This window comes from Rattus norvegicus, chromosome 19 (genome assembly GCF_036323735.1).
Source record: "Rattus norvegicus strain BN/NHsdMcwi chromosome 19, GRCr8, whole genome shotgun sequence".
NCBI lineage: Eukaryota > Metazoa > Chordata > Mammalia > Rodentia > Muridae > Rattus > Rattus norvegicus.
The window spans coordinates 9,260,174-9,280,174 of record NC_086037.1 but is presented as its reverse complement, the minus strand read 5'-3'; the positions used below and the strand labels follow the sequence as shown (position 1 = coordinate 9,280,174).

The window sequence follows — 20,001 nt, the reverse complement described above, 5'->3', positions numbered from 1 at the left end:
GGTCGTGGTTTCTGTTCACAGCACTTAACCCCTAAGACAGAAGTTTGTACCAAGGACTGGGGTATTGCTGTGATAGGCCTGACCATGCATTTCTTTGGAAGAATGTGGACTTTGAGACTTTGGTTTTAGAAAGCAGTGGAATGCTTTAAATGGGGCTTAATGGGCTATCCTAGTTAAACATATGGAAGACCTTGTTATTGAGAGTGATGTGTCACCTGGCCCAGGAGGTTTCAGTGGAGAATTTCAGTATGTGGCCTAGAGACTGTTTTCATCAAGAATGTGGCTACTTTTTGCCCTGGTCTGAAGGGTATGCCTGAGGCTAAAATCAAGAAATTCAAATTGCACTGTCTCAAGAAACAACTTTGTTTTATGGTTAAGTCTCATGAAGAGCATTTTAAACAAGCATAGCAAGCCAAGAAAGAAAAAATATAAAATATATGGTCAGAGTATTAAAGGGGAACCAGGAAGTGAAATGGAGCTGTGTTTAAGGATATTAAATTAAGGGAGTAATGAACTTGAGGCAAGATTCCACCCAGCTACATTTAGATCTATGCATAGTAGTACAACCCTCTAATCCCAGGAAGCAACAAGCAGATCTTTAAGTTCAAGGCCAGCCTAGAACAAAGCAAGTTCTAGGTGAAGAAAAACAGGCTTGGTAGACTGACCACACCGTTAATCCCAGCATTCAGGAGACAAAAATTCCAGCAGAGCCCCATTTAAGAAGTGAAGAAGTCGGGCTGGAGAGATGGCTCAGCGGTTAAGAGCACCTGACTGCTCTTCCAGAGGTCATGAGCTCAATTCCCAGCAACCACATGGTGGCTCACAACCATCTGTAAAGAGATCCGATTCTCTCTTCTGGTGTATCTGAAGACAGCTACAGTGTACTTATATATAATAAATGAATAAATCTTTAAAAAAAAAAAAAAGTGAAGAAGTTGGAAAATAGAAAGTGATAATATAACAGAACAAGGGGGACCATGTTTCAGTCCCAGCAAGCAGCAGAACTTGGCAGTTTCAGCCATTTGGCTCTGGCATTAGAATCAAGAATAGAAGGGACTGCTGGGACAGTTGATGCTGGTCAGCTGGAGCTAAGAAATTAGCAGTGACTGAGAAGAGACAAGGATCACTAGGTTGAAATCTGGCAAGTGTTTTCTGAGAGCACAAAGAATCTGTGTTCCAGAGATAGCCAAGTTGAACCATTAAAAAAAAAAAATCATTCTATTTAAAAAGGTTAACATACACATTTTCATCTCCTATTTATCCAAACATACTGACTTTGAAAAGATACTTAGGGGAAAAAACTTAATACCCATTGCCTGTTAGTAGAAATGGATAGGCAGGCCAAATAACACACATATTATTTAAAAATTTAAAAAAACCTACCACAATTGCTGCAACCATACCACAAAATAAAAGAATCAAAATCAAATACTGCTGCATAAATACTTTCTTAGGGGCTGGAGAGAGGGCTCAGAGGTTAAGAGCACTGACTGCTCTTCCAGAGGTCCTGAGTTCAATTCCCAGCAACCACATGGTGGCTCACGACCGTCTGTAATGCGATCCGATGCCCTCTTTTGGGGTGTCTGAAGACAGCTACAGTGTACTGTACATAATAAATGAATAAATCTTTATAAAAAAATACTTTCTTAGATTTGGTTGAGACAGATACATATTCGACTTATGTTCCTGATCTATGAATCAACTACAGTATCTTTTGCAGAAAGCAGAGAATTAGGTATTTTTTGAAACAAGGTTACAGGCCGCCCAGCTGGCCTCCAACTCCTAACAGTCCATCTTTAGCTTCCATCTTTAGCAATTCTGTTTCATTCTCCAAGTGGGAGCAAATCACACTCGGTTACTTTATGTACATAAAGACTGAATCTTTTCGTTTGTGTGTGTGAACAAAACAGGACATCAGCTATCCTGGAACTGAAGTTATGGAAGTAGTAAGTCACCCAGTGTGTGTGGCTAGAACCAAACTCCAGTTCTCTGAGAGCAGCAGGCGCTCCTCTCTGCAAAGCCATCTCTCCAGCTCCAGTGGGAACCCCAACAGGTTCTTCTACAAGGACGCAACTCCTGGTAAGTGGAGCTCAGCGTTAGCTCAGCATCATCACTTGGGAATGAGAGCTTCACACCCAGGAGGAGGACAGTCACAGACAACTGTCACTGAACCCGTACTAAACAACCACCCACCACTGAGTACCTCCTACTTCCGCCGGTGCAGTTTCGTGTGGATTTGTTAGCACAAGGAAGCAGCTGCATGAATGTGAGAGAGCCTATAGGGGCCCAAAGTGGAAATCAGATGTCTTCCTCCACCATACTTTACTGATTGACAGTCTGTGGTTGAACCCAGAATTCACCAATTATGGCTAGTCTAGCTGATCACATTGTCCTGGAAGCTTGTCTCTGCCTCCAGAGAACTGAGATAACAGGCAGGTGCCAGAGTTTCCCAGCTTTCTTGTGGGCGTAAGGGATCCTAATGTTCATCTTCACACTAAACACAGCAACCACTTTATCCACTGAGCCATTCCCTCTTAATACGCAAGAGGAGAAAAAAGTAGAACTAGACCGAACCCAGTCAGATCATGTGTTTTTCCTTGGTTTTTGGCATTAATGTCTGTTTCTCAGATAAAGTTTCCTTATGGAGCCATGGCGGCTAGTCAAGAACTCTATGCAGACTGACTGGCATCAAAGCACAGATTCACCTGCCTCGCCTTCCAAGTACTAGGATTAAGTGCACGTGTGACTCTGCCTGGCTTCGCATTTGTTCCACAGAATAGGAACCTGTGAATATACCCAGACTGTATCAGGTCCCTATGTTCTAAAGCAAACCAACACAAAGCAGCAGGCGTTATCACCCGTAACGTAAATTGCAAGCTTATTACCAATTGGTTATTTGTTTGCTTCGATGCTGATATATTCTCAATAGAGTACTTACATGCTGTATTTCCTGCTGGCTGGCTCGGTAGTTTTTCTTGGTTAAATTGTCCACCAGGTAGCTGATTTGAGACAAGGCCAGCGAGAGCGAGTCAAGATTCATTGCTGGTTGGGGCGGAAGCAGGCGGCCGAGCCCGGCGCAAAATCACCATTATTCCCCTTTAGTCACCTCAGAGGCAGGTTAATGCTTTCTTTGTAATCAGGCTATCTCTGGTATCTATAAATGTCTTCAGTTCTTCTTTACCAAGTGTCTTACTCTGTTCTGAAACATGGCACCTGTTTAAAAACAAAATTCCAGAATTCAGTTGTGAGGGAGGGTTAGATAACTTTTGTTCCTCTCATTTAAAATGTTACTAAGGACACTGTCTCAACCAGGAAGGGTAAAATGCCATGCTCTAAATTGAAAGACAGTAGTGTCCAAGACTTTAAATTTAATAAGACAATCTGCACCTTCTGAGATCTCTATTTTATCAATTTCATTTAATAACTTCAGAACCAACAGGAGGAGCACACGAGTTAGGATTGTGTCTGAGACTGCTTCTCACTCAGCCTTAGGTTGAGAGCAGGTGTGAAGTTAGGTGTGTGAAGACTTACCTCACCTTAGTGCCCCTCCCACAGGATACACTGGTTCCTAAGACTCCACTGGCCCACCTGACTCCCACACTACAGCAGAATCTTAAAGTTGTACTTCAGGATACATCTTGTAGGGATTTAAATGGCTAGCTGGAAAGTGAACTCCAGAAGCTAAAGTTGAAAGTGCTCCTAAGAATAATTTAGACCCTCAGAGCCCAGGGCAGCAGGAGGATCTCAGGATTCAAGGCCGGCCTTATCTATATATCTGCTAGGCCAGCAAAAGCTACAAAGTGAGACTCTGTTTCCAAAAGGGAAAAAAAAATTTTTATAGAGCCAGGCATGCCTGCTTCTAAGTAAAGGTGGCTCATGCCTTTAATCACAGCACATGGAAGGCAGAGTTTGAGGCCAGCTTGAGCTACACAGTGAGTTCCAGGGCAGCCAGGGATACAAAGAATCCCCGTCTCAAAAAACAAAGTTATTCTTAAATTAATTAAAAAAAAATTTGTTTTGGAAAGGAAAACCCCAAACTGTAATAAAGCTAAAATGGCAGATTGTTCACTAGTTTATCCCCAGCCAGCACCCTAAGAAGTTGCTAACAAAACCAAACCAAAACACAAACCTTTTTCACTGCAAATTCACACCTCAGGCATAAATTAAAGATTTTGTTGTTTTTGACAGATTTATTTCATATATATCTGAAAGTCTGTATCTGTTTCTGTGGAGGCCAGAAGAGGTCCTAGAACCCCTTTAGCTGGAGTTAATTTACTATTAAAGTAGCCTCATGCAGACTGGAGACCAAACTCCAGTCCTCTCCAAGAGCAACATGAGCTCTTAACCACTGGGCCATCTCTTTGTCTTTAAATGTCTTAACAGTAATGGAACATTTATCATCCTACTAATCTTGAACCTTGAAATTGATTAAGACTATATTCCTGGGGCTGGAGGGATAGCTCAGGTTAAAGGCACTGACTGTCCTTCCAGAGGACTGGGTTTGGTTCCCAGTGCCCACGTGGCTGCTGACAACCATCTTATCTCCAAGATCTTACAGCCTCACAGATACACACACAGGCAGAACTACAGTGCATTCATTTCCTACTAAGTGGGATCCATAAGCCATAAATCCCAAGGCAGGAAAATCCGGATTATCCTTGGCTGCATAACCAGTTCAAGGCAAATGTGGCTTACATGAAACCTTGTCTCAAAAAATGCAAAAAAGGCTATTTTGTCAGATGCATTTTCCCCCTTAAATTTTTTTATAAGTTAGTAATTTTCATCAGAAAAAAAAATTTTTTAAAAGCACCTTAGTGGAGGAATGCTTGCCTTGTGTAACACAAGGCCCAAGGTTGAACCTGCAGGACTTAATGCACACACTAACTACAGCCAAATAAGACAGCTATTTAAATGAATGAAGGGGCTGCAAAGACGGCTCAGGAGCCAAGGGTAGTTGCTGCTTACCAGCGGACTAGTGTTTCGCTCCTAGTATCCCCACAATTGGGCTGGTCACAACTACCTGTAACTCCAACTTCAGAATTGGCCACTGCTGCCCTCTTCTAGCCTCTACAGGGACAGACATGAGCAGGAGCTTGGACATCCCCTCCCCAGCACCCCCCTCACACACCTTTTTAAAGATGAGGACCAGGTAGGTGTGAAGTAGGCATATCTCTGGGAGCGCTTTGCCTGGTCTACAGTTTGAGAAACCAAAGCAGGTGGGTGCTTGGAATTGAACCCAACATAAAACATTACCAGTCACAACTCCCACTATCTCCCATTGCCTACACAGATCCTGGTGTGATCCAAGAAATGGAATCTATGTCACCTACGACAAAACTGACCACTCCCCTCCCTCCAAATTAACCTTACTTTATTCTGTTGATTCCAAGAATTTCTCTCTGGGGTCCTTTACTAGCCTTTGTTTTCACATTAAGAGACCTCAGCCTTTTCTTCTCTGTTACTCAATTTTTTTGTAATCTACTTCAGTTTATGATTTTAAAATCTATCTACAGCATTAATTCTCCAATTCTTCCTCCAGCTCAAGCCCCAAAAATGGTGTCCAGCTATTACATAATTCCAATAGCTAACACACAATATGTTTAAAATCAAAAAGCCCTGATCCTCCCTCTCAGTGTTTTATTTCTGTGTTTGCAGTCTTCCCAATTTCAACTGATACTATTATCTCTCAAATTATTCATAACAAGATCTTAAACTCCCTTTGCTCACTACTATCCTCCTACCATCTTTGTTCACCTGAATCACTCAGATATACCTTGTACCTATTTCTCGGGCCCTATCTTCTGTTCTTCTCTGTAGTCTAACACCAATAAGGCAGAGAGAAATGTACGGTGTGGATGTGTACAAGTCAGAGGTGAAGTCAGGATTATCTATTTTCCCCTTTGGAGGGCACTAGGCTCTTTCAACTGAACCTACAGCTCGAATTATGCTAAACTTCTGGGCCAGCAAGCCCTCGTGGGGCTGCAGAATGCCAAGTTGGAGAACCACACTCAGGCCATCATGGCTGCACGGCAGCACTTTACCTACCAAGTCATCCTCTAAGCCCTAAAAACCTGAAAAACCATGGACATGAAGGACTCAGTCACCCTGTGCCAGGTATGGGGCACACACCTTTAATCTCAGAACTCAGAGACACAGTCAAGTGAATCTGTGAGTTCAAGTCCAGCTGGTGGGAGTCAGCTTTGTCTTTTTTTTTTGGGGGGGGGGAGGTTCTTTTTTTCGGAGCTGGGGACCGAACCCAGGGCCTTGGGCCTTGCGCTTCCTAGGTAAGCGCTCTACCACTGAGCTAAATCCCCAGCCCCCAGCTTTGTCTTTAACATGGGTCTTAGGTGGATCTCAGGAGCAAAATCATATCACACTTGGCAGTAATTACCTTTAGATGCTAAGTCATCTCACTGGCCCATGAATTTTAATGTAAATTTTAATTTACCAGCTTCTATAGCATACACTAACTTCCAGTTCAGCTCTAGTCCCATAAATGCATCCATAATTTAGATCACAATATTTTGTTATACTGTATCTGTACTAAATACTGTAATACAAAGTAACACAGGCTACAGAAACACTGCTAACACGCTTCCTGCTAAACATTTTCTTCAGCTCTTCTGTTTGTTTGGGGTAGGGCAATTGCATAGTTTTTGAGGGCTTTTTGGTTGTTTTGGCTTTGGCTTTTTTTTTCTTTTTTTGCTTTGTTGCAATTTTTAACTTTTTAGAATCTATTTAATTAGTAAGTTTTTGAGACAGGTCTTCTCTGTAGCCCTGGCTGTCCTAGAATTCATTCTGTAGACCCTTCTGCCCTCAAACTCAGAAATCTGCCTGCCTCTGTCTTCCAAGGGCTGGGACTAAAAGTGCGTGCTATCACACCACCGCATAATTTTTTTAACTTTTTTTTTTTTTTTTTTTGCATGGGTGTTTTGTCTGCTTGTAAGTCTGGGCACCACAGGTCTGCAATAATACCCTTGGAGGCCAAACGGTGTCAGATTCCCTGAAACTAGAGTTACAGGGGGGTTGTAAACTCTTAATCACTGAGCCATCTCTTGGCTGGGCTGCTGGGCTGGTGAAATACTTGACAATCTGAATTCACTCCCTGCAAGAGGATGGAAGAAACCAGCTCCTGAGGGTTGCCCTGGCTCCCACAAACAGGCCACGGCACAAACCAACATTTAAAAATTAAGCGAAACCAAAACCTTGAAAGAGAACACTCAAAGGAGGCTAGAGAGATGACCTAGTAGCAACTAAGAGCATATAGAGCAAGGCTGGAGAGATCAGCAGTAGGTGCTGGTTGCTCTTCCAGAGGACCAGGGTTCAACTCCTAACACCCACATAGCGGTAGGATCTGACACCCTCACACAGACATACATGCTGGCAAAAACACCAACACACCCGACCTAAAATAAAAATAAGAGCACTGAGAAACCCGGTCTTGAAAAAAACAAAACAAACAAAGAAGGACATGCATAGCTCTTCAGGAGGACCTTCCTTCAAGGACCAGCATCCACACCAGGTAGCTGACAACTCTCCCCCCCCCCCCCGGCATCTGCACATAAACACACACATACAAAATGCACACTTAAAAAACAAAAACTCAAAAAAGTTACTATTTTAACAAGTCTCCCCCTCTCCCTTAGAAACACACTTATGCATCCTTCTAAAGCTCACAGGATTTGTTGAGTGTGCCACTAGGACAGTTACACTGAAAATAACTACCTATTGGAAACAACCACACTAAGCCTCAACCATTAAACCATCCCATGGCCATACCATTGTCCTTCCCTTCTTAACTTGATGGTGCTGTACAGGGCAAATGGTGGGGCACTGACCACTAACCGTGATGGCACACTTCTGTAATATCAATATTCTAAAGCGGTGGTTCTCAACTTGTGTGGATTGTGTCCCCTTTGGTAAATCCCTATCTCCAAAAATATTTACATTACTATTAATAACAGTACCAGAATTATAGTTATGAAGTAGCAACAAAAACAACTCTATGGTTAGGGGTCAGCACAACATGAGGAAGGATATTAAATGGCCCCATCATTAAGACCGTTGAATAACTTTAAGCACAGAATTTAAGGGTACAGAGGCTACAAAAGACTGTCTCAAAATAAACACACCCATGACAAGAAACAGCACTAATATGTCACAGCAATATAACACAAGCCAACTATTACCTGAACAGTTAATATTTTGAAGTAAATGAAAAATAATACTATTCAATGGACTGGAGATATTGCTTAGTGACAGAGGGCTGGTCTAGCCCACAAAAGGCTCTGGGTTTGGTTCCTAGCAACTTCCCTCCCCTAATCCTTAAAAAAAAGATAATAAAAAGCAAAATAGCAATCTCAGGGGACAAAGACATTTTGAGGAATCCTCCAAAACAGCAGGAATAACTGAAAATTCCACTGGCATAAAGGTTATCACAGTCCACAGAACTCTGTCCAACAAGCAAAATAACAACTTAATATAGCTTTCTGAAACACCCACTTTGTATCCTGTAGAAAGAAAAGCTTAGGAAAGGACATTCATATTTTCACTAGAGAACACCATTCAAAAGAAGAGTCTCTTGAACGTCAGGTATAATTTAACGTAAGCCATCCATGTTGTCCTGGGAAAGCTGCAAAACTCTGAATAGCAGGATCCCACTTTTGTTGTTTTGTTGTGCTTTTTTTTTTAATGGTAAATGAAAACAGCTACCAAGCACAACTAAAGAAAAATATGGTCTTGATTAACAGTGATCACACAGAGACTTTCACTTAAAATCCTCTTAGAAAGGCAATCTTTCTAATAATCTACATACTTCCATTTCAAAGTTTCCAGTAACACACAAAATATTGTCAACTGCAATACTGGTCAGCAAAAGAAAACCCATGGGCTGGAGAGATGGCTTAGCAGTTAAGAGCACTGACTGCTCTTCCAGAGGTCCTGAGTTCAATTCCCAGCACCCACATGGTGGCTCACTGCTATCTATAAAGGGATCTAATGCCTTCTTCTGGCCCACAGTTGTACCAAGCACTCATAAAATAAATCTACACAAAGAGTACCCATGAGGAGGTGACTGATGCAGTCACAGTCTGGGCAATATACATGCACGCAATCCATATATTAGTTTGCATTTTGCCTAAGCATTTGAAGTATATACCACTCTTTCTATACACAAAGTACACATTTGCAAAAAGCTAGATAAACCACAAACTAAAGAGTATAAAACAAATGGCTAAGAAAGGCATAAAAGAGGTTAAATCAGAAACACGCTAACTGGGGTTGGGGATTTAGCTCAGTGGTAGAGCGCTTGCCTAGGAAGTGCAAGGCCCTGGGTTCGGTCCCCAGCTCCGAAAAAAAGAACCAAAAAAAAAAAAAAAACACGCTAACTAAACACAAGCTGGGCGGGCACAGGCACACACCTGAAATACTAACTCTGGAGGATTTGCGGACCTCCTTCCTGTACCCAGTAAATATATTCAACTTCTAGGTTGGTAAAACACAACCTGGTATGGTCTCTCTCTTTCTGTGTATCAAGATACACATCACTAGTAGCTTAGATTGACAGGCAATTTTTCTTCCCACTTCATACTGGAAGGCAACAAAATTACATGTGTGCATCACCATGCCCCAATGAAAGATGAGGGTTTTTTAAAAAAGGGAAACATTCCCAACACTCAAATGGTGGTGGCTCAGGACCACCCATAAACTTCAGTTTCAGAGGATCCAACATTCTCAGCTAAGGGCACCTGGTACTCACGGAAAAGATACATACTTGCAGGTAAAACATTCATACAAAGTAAATACATCTAAAAAAAGAAAGAAAACAATGTAGTCAAAGTCTGAAAATGTTTGTCTCTGAAGCCCATTCAGGAGATGCCTTTAATTACACGTTCATGTATCAATAAGGTATTGGTAACTTGCCACAAGGGCCAAGTGTTACCGCACATACCTTTAATCCCAGCTCTCTGGAAAGAGGCAGGAGGATCTGAATTCAAGGCTATTTTGATCTACACAGTTCTAAACAGCCTGGACTACATAGTGAGACCCTATCTCAAAAAGCAAATCACAGGGCTGGAGAGATGGCTCAGCGTTTAAGAGCACTGACTGTTCTTCCAGAGGTTCTGAGTTCAATTCCCAGCAACCACATGGTGGCTCACAACCATCTGTAATGGGATCCAATACCCTCTTTCTGGTGTGTCTGAAGCCAGCAACAGTGTACTCACATACATAAAAATAAATAAACAAATCTTTTTTTTTTTAAAAAAAAGGCAAGGGGTTGGGAATTTAGCTCAGTGGTAGAGCGCTTGCCTAGCAAGTGCAAGGCCCTGGGTTCGGTCCCCAGCTCCGAAAAAAAAGAAAAAAAAAAAAAAAAAAAAGGCAAAAAACAAATCAAAAGGTACGTAACTACAGACAGAGTCCCAGCAGTAATCTTAAAGAAACCATGAGGCAAAGAGGATGGAGGGACCAGGAGGTTAAAAACCACTTGCTGCTCTTGCAGAGGACCTGGATCTAATAATTCTCAGCACCCACATGGTGGTTTACAACCATCCTTACCTCTAATGCGTACCAGGCATGATATGGCACACATAAAACATTCACACTCATAAAATATAATCAATTAAAAAACTTTATAAAAAAAACTTAAGGGAAATTACTGAGGTTAAAATGTTATGAGGCGTATCTGCAATCCAGGTTACTAGAAGGCTCAGGGGTGGGGATGGAGGGAGGCTTAGGTTTAGAGCCAGGACACAGAAAGCAGAAGATCAGTTTATAATATGTAAGCATCTTGGCCAGATGTGGTGGCACACACCTTTAACCCCAGCACTCCAAAGGCAGATGTGGAGGATGGGAGTTCTGTGAGCTAGAACCCAGCCCATTCTGTGAAACCACATACAAGCCATACAGGGATAGAGAGTAAGACCCTTGCTCTGAAAGAAAAAAAAAGTGTGTGTGTGTGTGTGTGTGTGTGTGTGTGTGTGTGTGTGTGTGTGTGTGTTTTGGAGGGTAGAAATTAGTCACTAAAACCAAAGACAGGTAAGGACTCAAAAAGGCTACATACAAATATTTCAAAACTATTAGTATATTTAAACAAGTTAATGCCAATTACTTTGATTTCCAGAGAGAAACTAAAACTTCACTTGTACTGAAGAGATGGCTCAGAAGTCAGAAGCCCACACTGCTTTTCTAGAGGATCAGAGTTCTATTCTCAGCACCCACATAGGCCTTCTAAAGTCTAGATCCACCGGAATAAAACTCCTCTGGCTCCACAGGTACCAGCACTCACATGCACAGATCCACAATGATACACAACTACAGGTAACTTTAATATTCAATACTTTTAAGTAACTATGATGTGTATCTTCTTGAAAAAGGGGGGTGAATTCTCAAATACCACAGGCAGAATGATGAATGTGTGCACTGCAGCCATACCTCTGCTAGCCCAGCTAAAAAGCACAATTACACAAATGTGAAAAAGTATAAACGATATGAATCCCAACGTTGGCCTTATGAGACAGTAGATGTAGCACTGGCCTTCAACTCGCATATCCCAGGCTCATCTCCAGCATGTAAGCCAAGTACACCTCAGCCTCTCTCTCAGGTAGATGGGTTACAACCATGTACCATACTCAGCTTCAAAATTTAAGTGTTCTTGTCAGACAGGATGCCTCAGAAGTAAGCGCTTTGGCAGTGCAATGAGAGAAGTCTCTTGTAAGCAGTCCTCTGACTTCCACTATGTATGCCACGACACGTGCATACTAACTTTAATAATGTGTTCTTGAGCCTGTAAGATGACTTGCCACAAAGCATGATCTCCACAAGGACACTGGAGCTCGCAAAAACCCCAATAAAAATAATAAAACATTTTGAATGTTAAAAAATTCTATTCTTAGACTTAGAAATGCCCAGTGTCAGAAATATTTTTTAGGAAGGCTGGGACAATGGCTCAATGGTTGAAAGCATTTGCTTCTCTGAGGATCCAAATTTGGTTTCCATGTTACAACCACCTGTAATGTCTGGAATCCCAGTGCCCTACAAGAAGGTAGCAGAGGTGGGAAAGCCCTGAAGCTCCTAGACAAACTAGCCTAGCACAGTGTAACAGCGAACAAAGACACCTGAAGCTCCTAGACAAACTAGCCTAGCACAGTGTAACAGCGAACAAAGACAGCCGGCTCAAAGTTAGAGGAAAACACTGACACCCACAGTTCTTCCTGACCTACATTACCTTTCAAGCACCCTCTCATGTACAAAGACAGACAGTGAGTCTCAATCTCAGTCTCCCTCCCTCCCTCTCTCCCACCGCACCTCTGGAAAGGAAACCTGGACTTGGGGTGCCACACTTCTCAGGCTGTTGTTGAGAAGATGGCAGATGTTCAGAACAAGTGCTTATCAAAAGCAGCCCATGTACTTTCAAAACAAGAGGACCTTCCTGGGAGAAAATACAATTCAGTAAAAATACTGATCTACCCTTCAAGATGCCCTCACACTGCTAAGTCTCCATCTGAGTAACAAGCCTGTTGAGTGTGGTGACCAACATGAATAAAAATGCAGAGAACCACCACCACCCACCAGAATTATCTCAACTACATCTAAAGACACAGCTCAGGAAGTGCCACAAGAACACGTCCTTGCCGGGTTGGGGATTTGGCTCAGTGGTAGAGCGCTTGCCTAGCAAGCGCAAGGCCCTGGGTTCGGTCCCCAGCTCCGAAAAAAAAAAAAAAAAAAAAAAAGAACATGACCTTGCACCTGTCTGCTTGCCTCAGGACATGTAGATAAGGGGTGGTGGGTAAGAGCAATGACTAATAAGCCTGGGTTTTATTCACAGCACCCATGTGGTGGCTTCACAACTGATTCCAGTTTTGGGCATATGATGTCCCCTTCTGGTCTTTAATAGCACCAGACACACATGAACAGACATGCACGCAGGCAAAACACCCATTAACAAATTTAAAAAAACAACCCAAACTACATTGTTTGCTTTTTGTTGTTGTTGTTAAAGACCATTCAGACGTCACTGTGGGTGAGTGTAGACCTCTGAACAAGACAATGCATTTCAACCTATTCAAGATCACCAAGGTTTCTAGCATTAAGAAGCAACTGTATACAGGTGCACAGCATGACGCACACACCTTTAATCCCAGAACTGAAAGAGAGGCAAGAGGATATCTGAGTTCGAGGCCAGCCCGGTCTACAAGTTAAGTTTCAGCCAAGGCAGAGAAACCCCATTGCAGGAGGAAAAAAGTAATTAAAAAAAAAAAAAAAAAGAGTAATTCTGTAAATTCTGAAAGGACTATGGTTAACTCCCCAAAACATACACAATTTAAAAACAAACCCAAGGTTTTTAAAGAAACCTCTTGCAGCCTCTTCCACCATCAAGATTTCTTGGTTCTTTTTTTTTTTTTTTTTTTTTTGGAGCTGGGGACCGAACCCAGGGCCTTGCAAACTAGGCACAGTGGAACATACCTTTAATCAAAAAAGGCAAGCGAACATAATGAATCCCAAGTCAGCCAGGGGTACAAGTTAAGTCTTCATTCCCCTCACCCCAAAGACGGAGAGAAACATGGTAGAGCAGAGTTGCACCCCTATGCATCAAGGTTCCAGTTCTGGGCCAGGAAAGACTAAACCACAGCAAGACCATCTCAAACAAAGACAAGGTGGGAGAAGGAAAGCTGAGACTGTAGTCGTCTTCAGCAGTTATGGGTAAGAGTGTGTGCGGGCTGCTCTAACAGGACTCAAAACACGGTTCCCAACGCCCACATCTAGCAGTCACCTATAACTCTAGCTCCAGGCAATCCACTCTTCTCTTCTGGTCATGCACATACATACACAGACTTCATATATAATCTTAAAAACAAAAAGGAAGACGGTGTTGTGGTACACGTCTATAATCCCAGCATGTGGGAAAAGCATTCCAACTCTGAAGTCAGCCTGTTCACATCACAAAATCCAAATTAGTCAAGCTATACAAGGTGGGGCTATTTCCACAAAGAAAATTTACATGGTCAGCTGATTAAAAGTGCCTCCTACCTACGCATGAGAACTTAAATTCGAATTCAGATCTCCAGAACTCACAGAAAAGCCAGGAACTATGTGCCCGTCATAATCCTGGTGAAGAAGAGAGAATCCCAGAACTTGTGGGCCAACTGGCCAGCATATGCAGTAGAAAAACAAAGACTGTTAAAGAGGAAAGTGAAGACTAACACCTGAGGTTGTCCTCTGTCAGCCTCACTAAAGCCAAGGCCATTTGTGCCTGCATTTACACATAATCTACGTTGTGTTCTTCAAAGTACAAATCTATCACTCAACATCTCATGTAATTAGGTGATCACCAAACACGCACACACACACACGTTTGAGACAGGCTCTCATTCTGCACACTAAGTTGGTGTACAACTCAAGATATTGCTGTCTCAGCGTCGTTGGTGGATTACAGCCACACCATCAAATCAAGTTTCCCCTGCGGTTTATTATCTCATTAATTCTATGTTCAGGAATTGCATTTTAACAAGTATAACAAAAGTAAGCCACATTCTAGAAGTTGAGTTTTCCACAATACAAGACCAAAATGTTTTTTGATTTTCAAAAATAGGATCTTAGTATGGAGATCCTATAGTAAGAGAGTCTCATCTTACTATGGAAATCTGGTTTTCCAAGATAGAATCTTACTATGACTTCTCCTGCCTTGGCTTGAAATTTAATTGTCGTATATGTGTAGAACCCATGCTAGAGCAAACGTGAAGATCAATGGACTACTTTGTGGAGTTAGTTCTCTCCTCCCAACTTTACCCAGTGAACCATCTCCAAGCCCTGGAAATGAACTTCTTAAACCACCTACACCACTTGAAACTACCCTTCCAGAGGCTGCTTCAAGAAATCATAACAGCATCTCAGATTAATTACTACCTTCTCAAGAAACACTTTTCAATGAATGACTTTTATCTCCTTTGCTATATTCTTACAAATACATAAATATTAACATAAAAAACCAAGCACAGTGAAGATCATTCTGGCCTTTGAAACATGCTTCAGAAACATGAGTCAGCCCAGTCTGGTGGCTAGCACCCTTAACCTCAACACCTGAGAGCTGGGTCACTGTGAGATCAAGGCCAGTATGGTCTACTGCTAGTGCAATACATAGTGAGACCCCCACCTCAATATAAAAACAAAACAATGAGGTCCCTCGATGGGAAAAGCCTGTTAACTTGAGTTCAATTCTCAGGACCGGCCAGGTGAGAACTGACTCTTACCAAGTTGTCTTCTGGCTTCCAAACCTGCAAATATAATAAAACTATGAACCAACAGAAAAGCATTGCACTTCCTATATGTGGAATCTTAATTAAACTTAATATTCACTGGGAGCTAGGACTATAGTTTAACAACAGAAGATTCCCTAGTATATGCCAGATCCCAAGATACCACACCTAGAACCACAAAACAAAAACCTCATTGGGATTTCACTTTGAAACAGGAACGCTTATTCAGTGTCATTTAAGTGTTTCAGCCAGGCTAAGAGCACTGACTACTCTTCTAGTAGATGTCCTGAGTTCAAATCCCAGCAACTATATGGTGGCTCACAACCATCTGTAATGAGATCTGATGGCCTCTTCTGGTGTGTCTGAAGACAGCGACAGTGTACTCACAGAGCTGAAGCTGGCCTTGGCATCCTGACCTTCCTGCCTAAGCCTCAGTGCTGAACTCACCAAGCCCATCATTTCAGCTAATCCTTTATAAGTGAAAACTTTTGTTCTTGAGGCTTAGTGGTTAAGACAAGAAGGCATACTTACATACACATATACCTTTTATTAAAAATATATCAAAACATGCCAGATAGTGGCAAACACCTTTAACCCCAGGGCTTGGGAGGAAGAAGCAGGAGGATCTCTGAGTTTGAGGCCTGCCTGGTCTACAAACTGAGTTTAGTTCCAGGACAGCCAAGGATACAGAGAAATTCTGTCTCTAAATAAATAAAACAAGCACATAAGAGACATAAACCCCAAACAGAAGTGATGGCACACACCTGTAACTTCAGCATTTGGGAAGTAGGATGACAAGTCCAAGATTAGCCTACGTTTCATAATGAGTCCTTGGGGATGAGGGTGAAGGACAAAGGGCAGAACATCTAACTCAGGGGTAGAACATTTGCCTAGCGTTAAAGTCTTGTGTTCAAGCCCCAACAACGCATACAGAGTGTCAGCAAACACGCCATTTCAAAAAAGCAGATATTGTTTTTGTTAATTCTAAGAAGCATCAAATGGGGACAAGTGCAGTTACACCAGTGGGTAGAGGCACTTGCCACAAAGCCTGACAACCGGTATTGTATGCTTGGGACCCAAACAGTCGAAGAGAAACTGCTCTTGAAAGTTGTCCTCTAACCTTGATATGAGTACTGTGACGTGTACTCACCATACCAACATGAATCCACTCACACGACAAATGTGTTTTAGAGACAGAACACGATTATGTGGTGATGACTCTACCCAACATGTAATCCAACCATGCTGTAACACTGTCACCCAGTAAACTCAAACAGCAGGACTCTGAGTTCGAGGCTACCCTCAACTACAAGAGCAATACCTTGTCTCAAAGTGCTGCAGAGAGAGATGGCTCAGCAGTCAAGAGAGCCCTTTGCTGCCCCAAGTTACCAAGACCCACAGAGTGGTTCCAAACCACCCATAACCCCAGTTCCAAGGGATTCAATGCCCTCTTCTGAATTCTTCAGGTACCAAGCATGCACATCATGCACATAGATATGAACAAACACGCACGCACAAACACGCACGCACAAACACGCACACACAAACACGCACACACAAAAATAAAATAAAATAAAAAGCAAAAAAAGCCAACTTTTAAGACTATAATTGTAAGGGTCTCGAGATGGCTCAGAAGGTAAAAGCATTTGCCACCAAGCATGAGGACCTGAAATCCATTCTCAAAATTGGGCTGTGGCACAAAGTCACTTTGTGTGTGTGTGTGTGTGTGTGTGAGAGAGAGAGAGAGAGAGACAGACAGACAGACAGACAGACACAGACAGATTCAACAAATTTTAATCTTGGGTTAAAAAAATACTTTCAGGTATTAGGATCCCCCTCACCCTGCCTCTGTTTTTTGAGACAAGGTTTTAGTATGTGGCCTAGGCCTTAAACAAATGACAAAGAGCTTCATGCCCCATTCTGTACTGCTGGGATTAAAAGCAGTCAGTGTCACCACACCCAGTTAAAGGTCAGGGTTTTTATGCCTCTCTTCTAGACTTCCACTAACCGCCAGGACCAGTCGAAAAAGAACCAAATTTCCAAGTCAGCCCCTCCCTCTGCCTGCAAAATGAACCATTAATAGCAATACTCCCTGACTGACTAGCATACTACTACTCAGGCAAAGGCACTGCTTGCTCCTGGAAGCCCAGTTTCCTGTAATGGGACAACAGTCTGTAATGTCCTCACACATCCCTGAAAACAGATCCCATTCATACCCTCACCATTTTCACACATGTATCCCTACTCCTTTTCCAAAGAGGGAGGTCATGAGGGAAACGCTGGCATTTTCTCTAATAAGGGGTACACTTACTCATTTACTGGCTGGCTGATTTTTTTTTTTTTTAATCTCCACTGTAATCACAAGGGATCGAACTGCAACAAAACTGGTAGGGAAACTCAGGTACTGTTACTCGGTTTTTAATAGAGAGAAAGAAAAGTAGGCCCCAAAGACACTGGACATCTGGGGCTAAAGCTCGCTGATACAAGGCCTGCCTGGATTAAATGTCCACGGAAGGAGGGAGTGTAATATTTGTCGAGATGACTTCAGGGGGACGTTTACCTCCCATAAAGTTTGATTTTTACATACAACACTTTGAAAAACCTACAAAGTACACTCCTCCTAAAAGTAGTATCTGTGAGCACAGGTGGGTGAACTCCCAGACCTGGTGGCATGGCTTTAAACCTCTCCAAGACCTGCACCAACTTCAAGATCTAGAAGTATAGAGCTCACTGGTGGGCATCTTCACGGAGTTGCCTGTGGGGATGACAGGCAGAAACAACACTAACGACCACACAGACACAGGGACCTATGTGACTAAAGTGGGGAACCGACTTGTTAGAAAGTGCGAGCGCCGGGGCGCGCGAGTGAAACAAAAAACCTGTGGCGAGAAGTAACACGGAAGTGCTCGCTCCCGCCCGCCCCTCCCACCGCCAACCACCAGAAAGCGGGGGACTTGACAACGTGCTGGGGGCGAAAGAGGGGAGTGAGTCCCCGGAAAGCGCTACGAGTCGGCTGCAACTCCAAACCCGTCCCCCGCCCGCCGAGGACCTAGGCCGCGGGCGCCCGTGCCCATCGCCCCCCATCCGGGAGCCCGGGAGAAAAGGGGCAGTTGAGGAGCTCGTGCGCTCAGAAGAGGGTGCAGACTGCGCGCGCCGCGAGCCGAGGCCCTAGGATCCGAACTGCCACCTCCGCCGCCATCCTCGAAGCCTCCAGGCCCCAGGCCGAGCCGCTCCGGGGCTCACCCGCGCCAGGCGCTTCGAACCCAGGGACCTGCGCTCCGGGCTCCCCTCTCCAGAGAGCAAAGCTGCCGCGAGCCGGCCGAGTCCGTCCCCTCCCGCCAGGCTCCACGTCTCCGTCTCGGCTGCCCCTGAGTCCCGACGCTCTGGGAAAGGCTTCCAGTGATCCCTGGTCCACCCCCGGTACCGCTCCCACCCGGACCCGCGTCCCAAGCTTGACACTCCCAGCCTCCGCCACCCCCAACCCCAGCCCGCCTCACCTCAGGCGGCTCCGGCAGCGCTGGACACAGGAAACTCCTGGGTCCTCGACTCCGGCTCTCCTCGACCCCCCTCTTCGGTTAACTCCGCTTGTTTCTCGACAAAATGGCGCCCGAGGTCGCGCGCTCACGTCGCGGCCTTTCCCCTCCCAGTTCCCATTTCACCATTCGCTGCCCGCTGGTGGAGGGATGGCCCTAGCGCCAGCCAATGGCCGCACGCTGTCCGCAACTGCCGTCCAATCGCTGACGGATACCCGCGGATTTAAACCAATCACACACTAATCACTCGCAGAAGTCGAGGAAGAAACCAGGGCTCCTGCTAGCAACTACCAATCCAGACTCCTATTTTGCGGGCTCAAGCCAATTGCCGCTCATCAGCCCTAAGGGACCGGGTCCGAGTCCCGGCGCCTGCGCATCCGGGTGCGAGCCAATGGGTAGACGTTGGGAACTTCGATTTGGGACTCGAAGACATCCATCTGCCTTCGAGGTGTTCGACCCATTAAGACTGGCTGGTCATTGCCTCCGAGAAACAAAAAATACGGAAGGGAGCCCGTAATGCATTGCCACCCTGCGCACAAACTACTCTAACTTAGAGACAGGGCGATGCAGCCCTCGCCTACTTTCCTTTCGAAATGTCACGGTCCGAGAGGCCGTGCAGTTCCTAGAGGAAGCATTGTCCACTCCTCACATCTCCTTAGCAAGGAACACCAGCCATCAGAAAGCGTCAGACGTGGGGCAAAGTTGAGATTCTTTGCATCCTGGGTTAAGTAGTCGCACGCCCCGCCTATTCCTGTCGCAAAAGTAACGTGGTATCTTCCATCACTGTCTGCGCCCTGGGGGAGCAATGCATACTGGAGAATGTAGTCTCCCAGAGGCCCACCTAGCCCTAGCTCTTTTAAAGTTTGTTTTCCATTTCTGTCTTTTGAAGCAGGAAAGCTTTGCAGAGATATAGAAACTGAAATTCTCCTGCTCTTCCACATTCTCAAGGATGCCAATGCCATTTGCTTCTTGGATAAAAGACTATGTTATCCGCTGTGTCCTGTGTTGCAGGATTTTTGTTTGTTTGAGTTTTGAAACAAGGTCTCATTCAGTTAACCTAACGATAGTCCAGGTTGGCCTGAAACACACTATAAAACTCATTGAAATCTTCCAAACTACTGAGATGATAATAGTCGAAACCTCTCACACCATGTCTATTTAAACTTTAAAGAGATGTGGTAAAGACTTTATTTTATGTGTACGGGTGTTTGCTTGCA

The 20,001-nt window shown here is 43.9% G+C and overlaps 1 protein-coding gene across 11 annotated transcripts in view; it reads right to left on the bottom strand.

Moving 5' to 3' along the window:
• Cnot1 (CCR4-NOT transcription complex, subunit 1) overlaps positions 1 to 18,885 on the bottom strand; it is a 91,347-nt gene extending 72,462 nt beyond the window's left edge. For 7 of the 11 annotated variants that reach the window (XM_039097544.2, XM_063277847.1, XM_039097549.2 and 4 more), the window contains exons 1-2: positions 18,749 to 18,885; positions 2,939 to 3,213 (exon numbers count right to left, since the gene is read on the bottom strand). In XM_039097544.2, coding sequence (XP_038953472.1) covers positions 2,939 to 3,040 — 102 coding nt within the window. In that variant the 5' untranslated portion in view covers positions 3,041 to 3,213; positions 18,749 to 18,885. Of the gene's footprint in view, positions 1 to 2,938; positions 3,214 to 15,148; positions 15,287 to 17,562; positions 18,307 to 18,748 lie in introns of those variants that run through there. The other 4 variants (XM_063277843.1, NM_001134840.1, XM_063277844.1 and 1 more) reach the window with 4 other exon arrangements.
• Between the last annotated feature and the right edge of the window lie 1,116 nt (positions 18,886 to 20,001).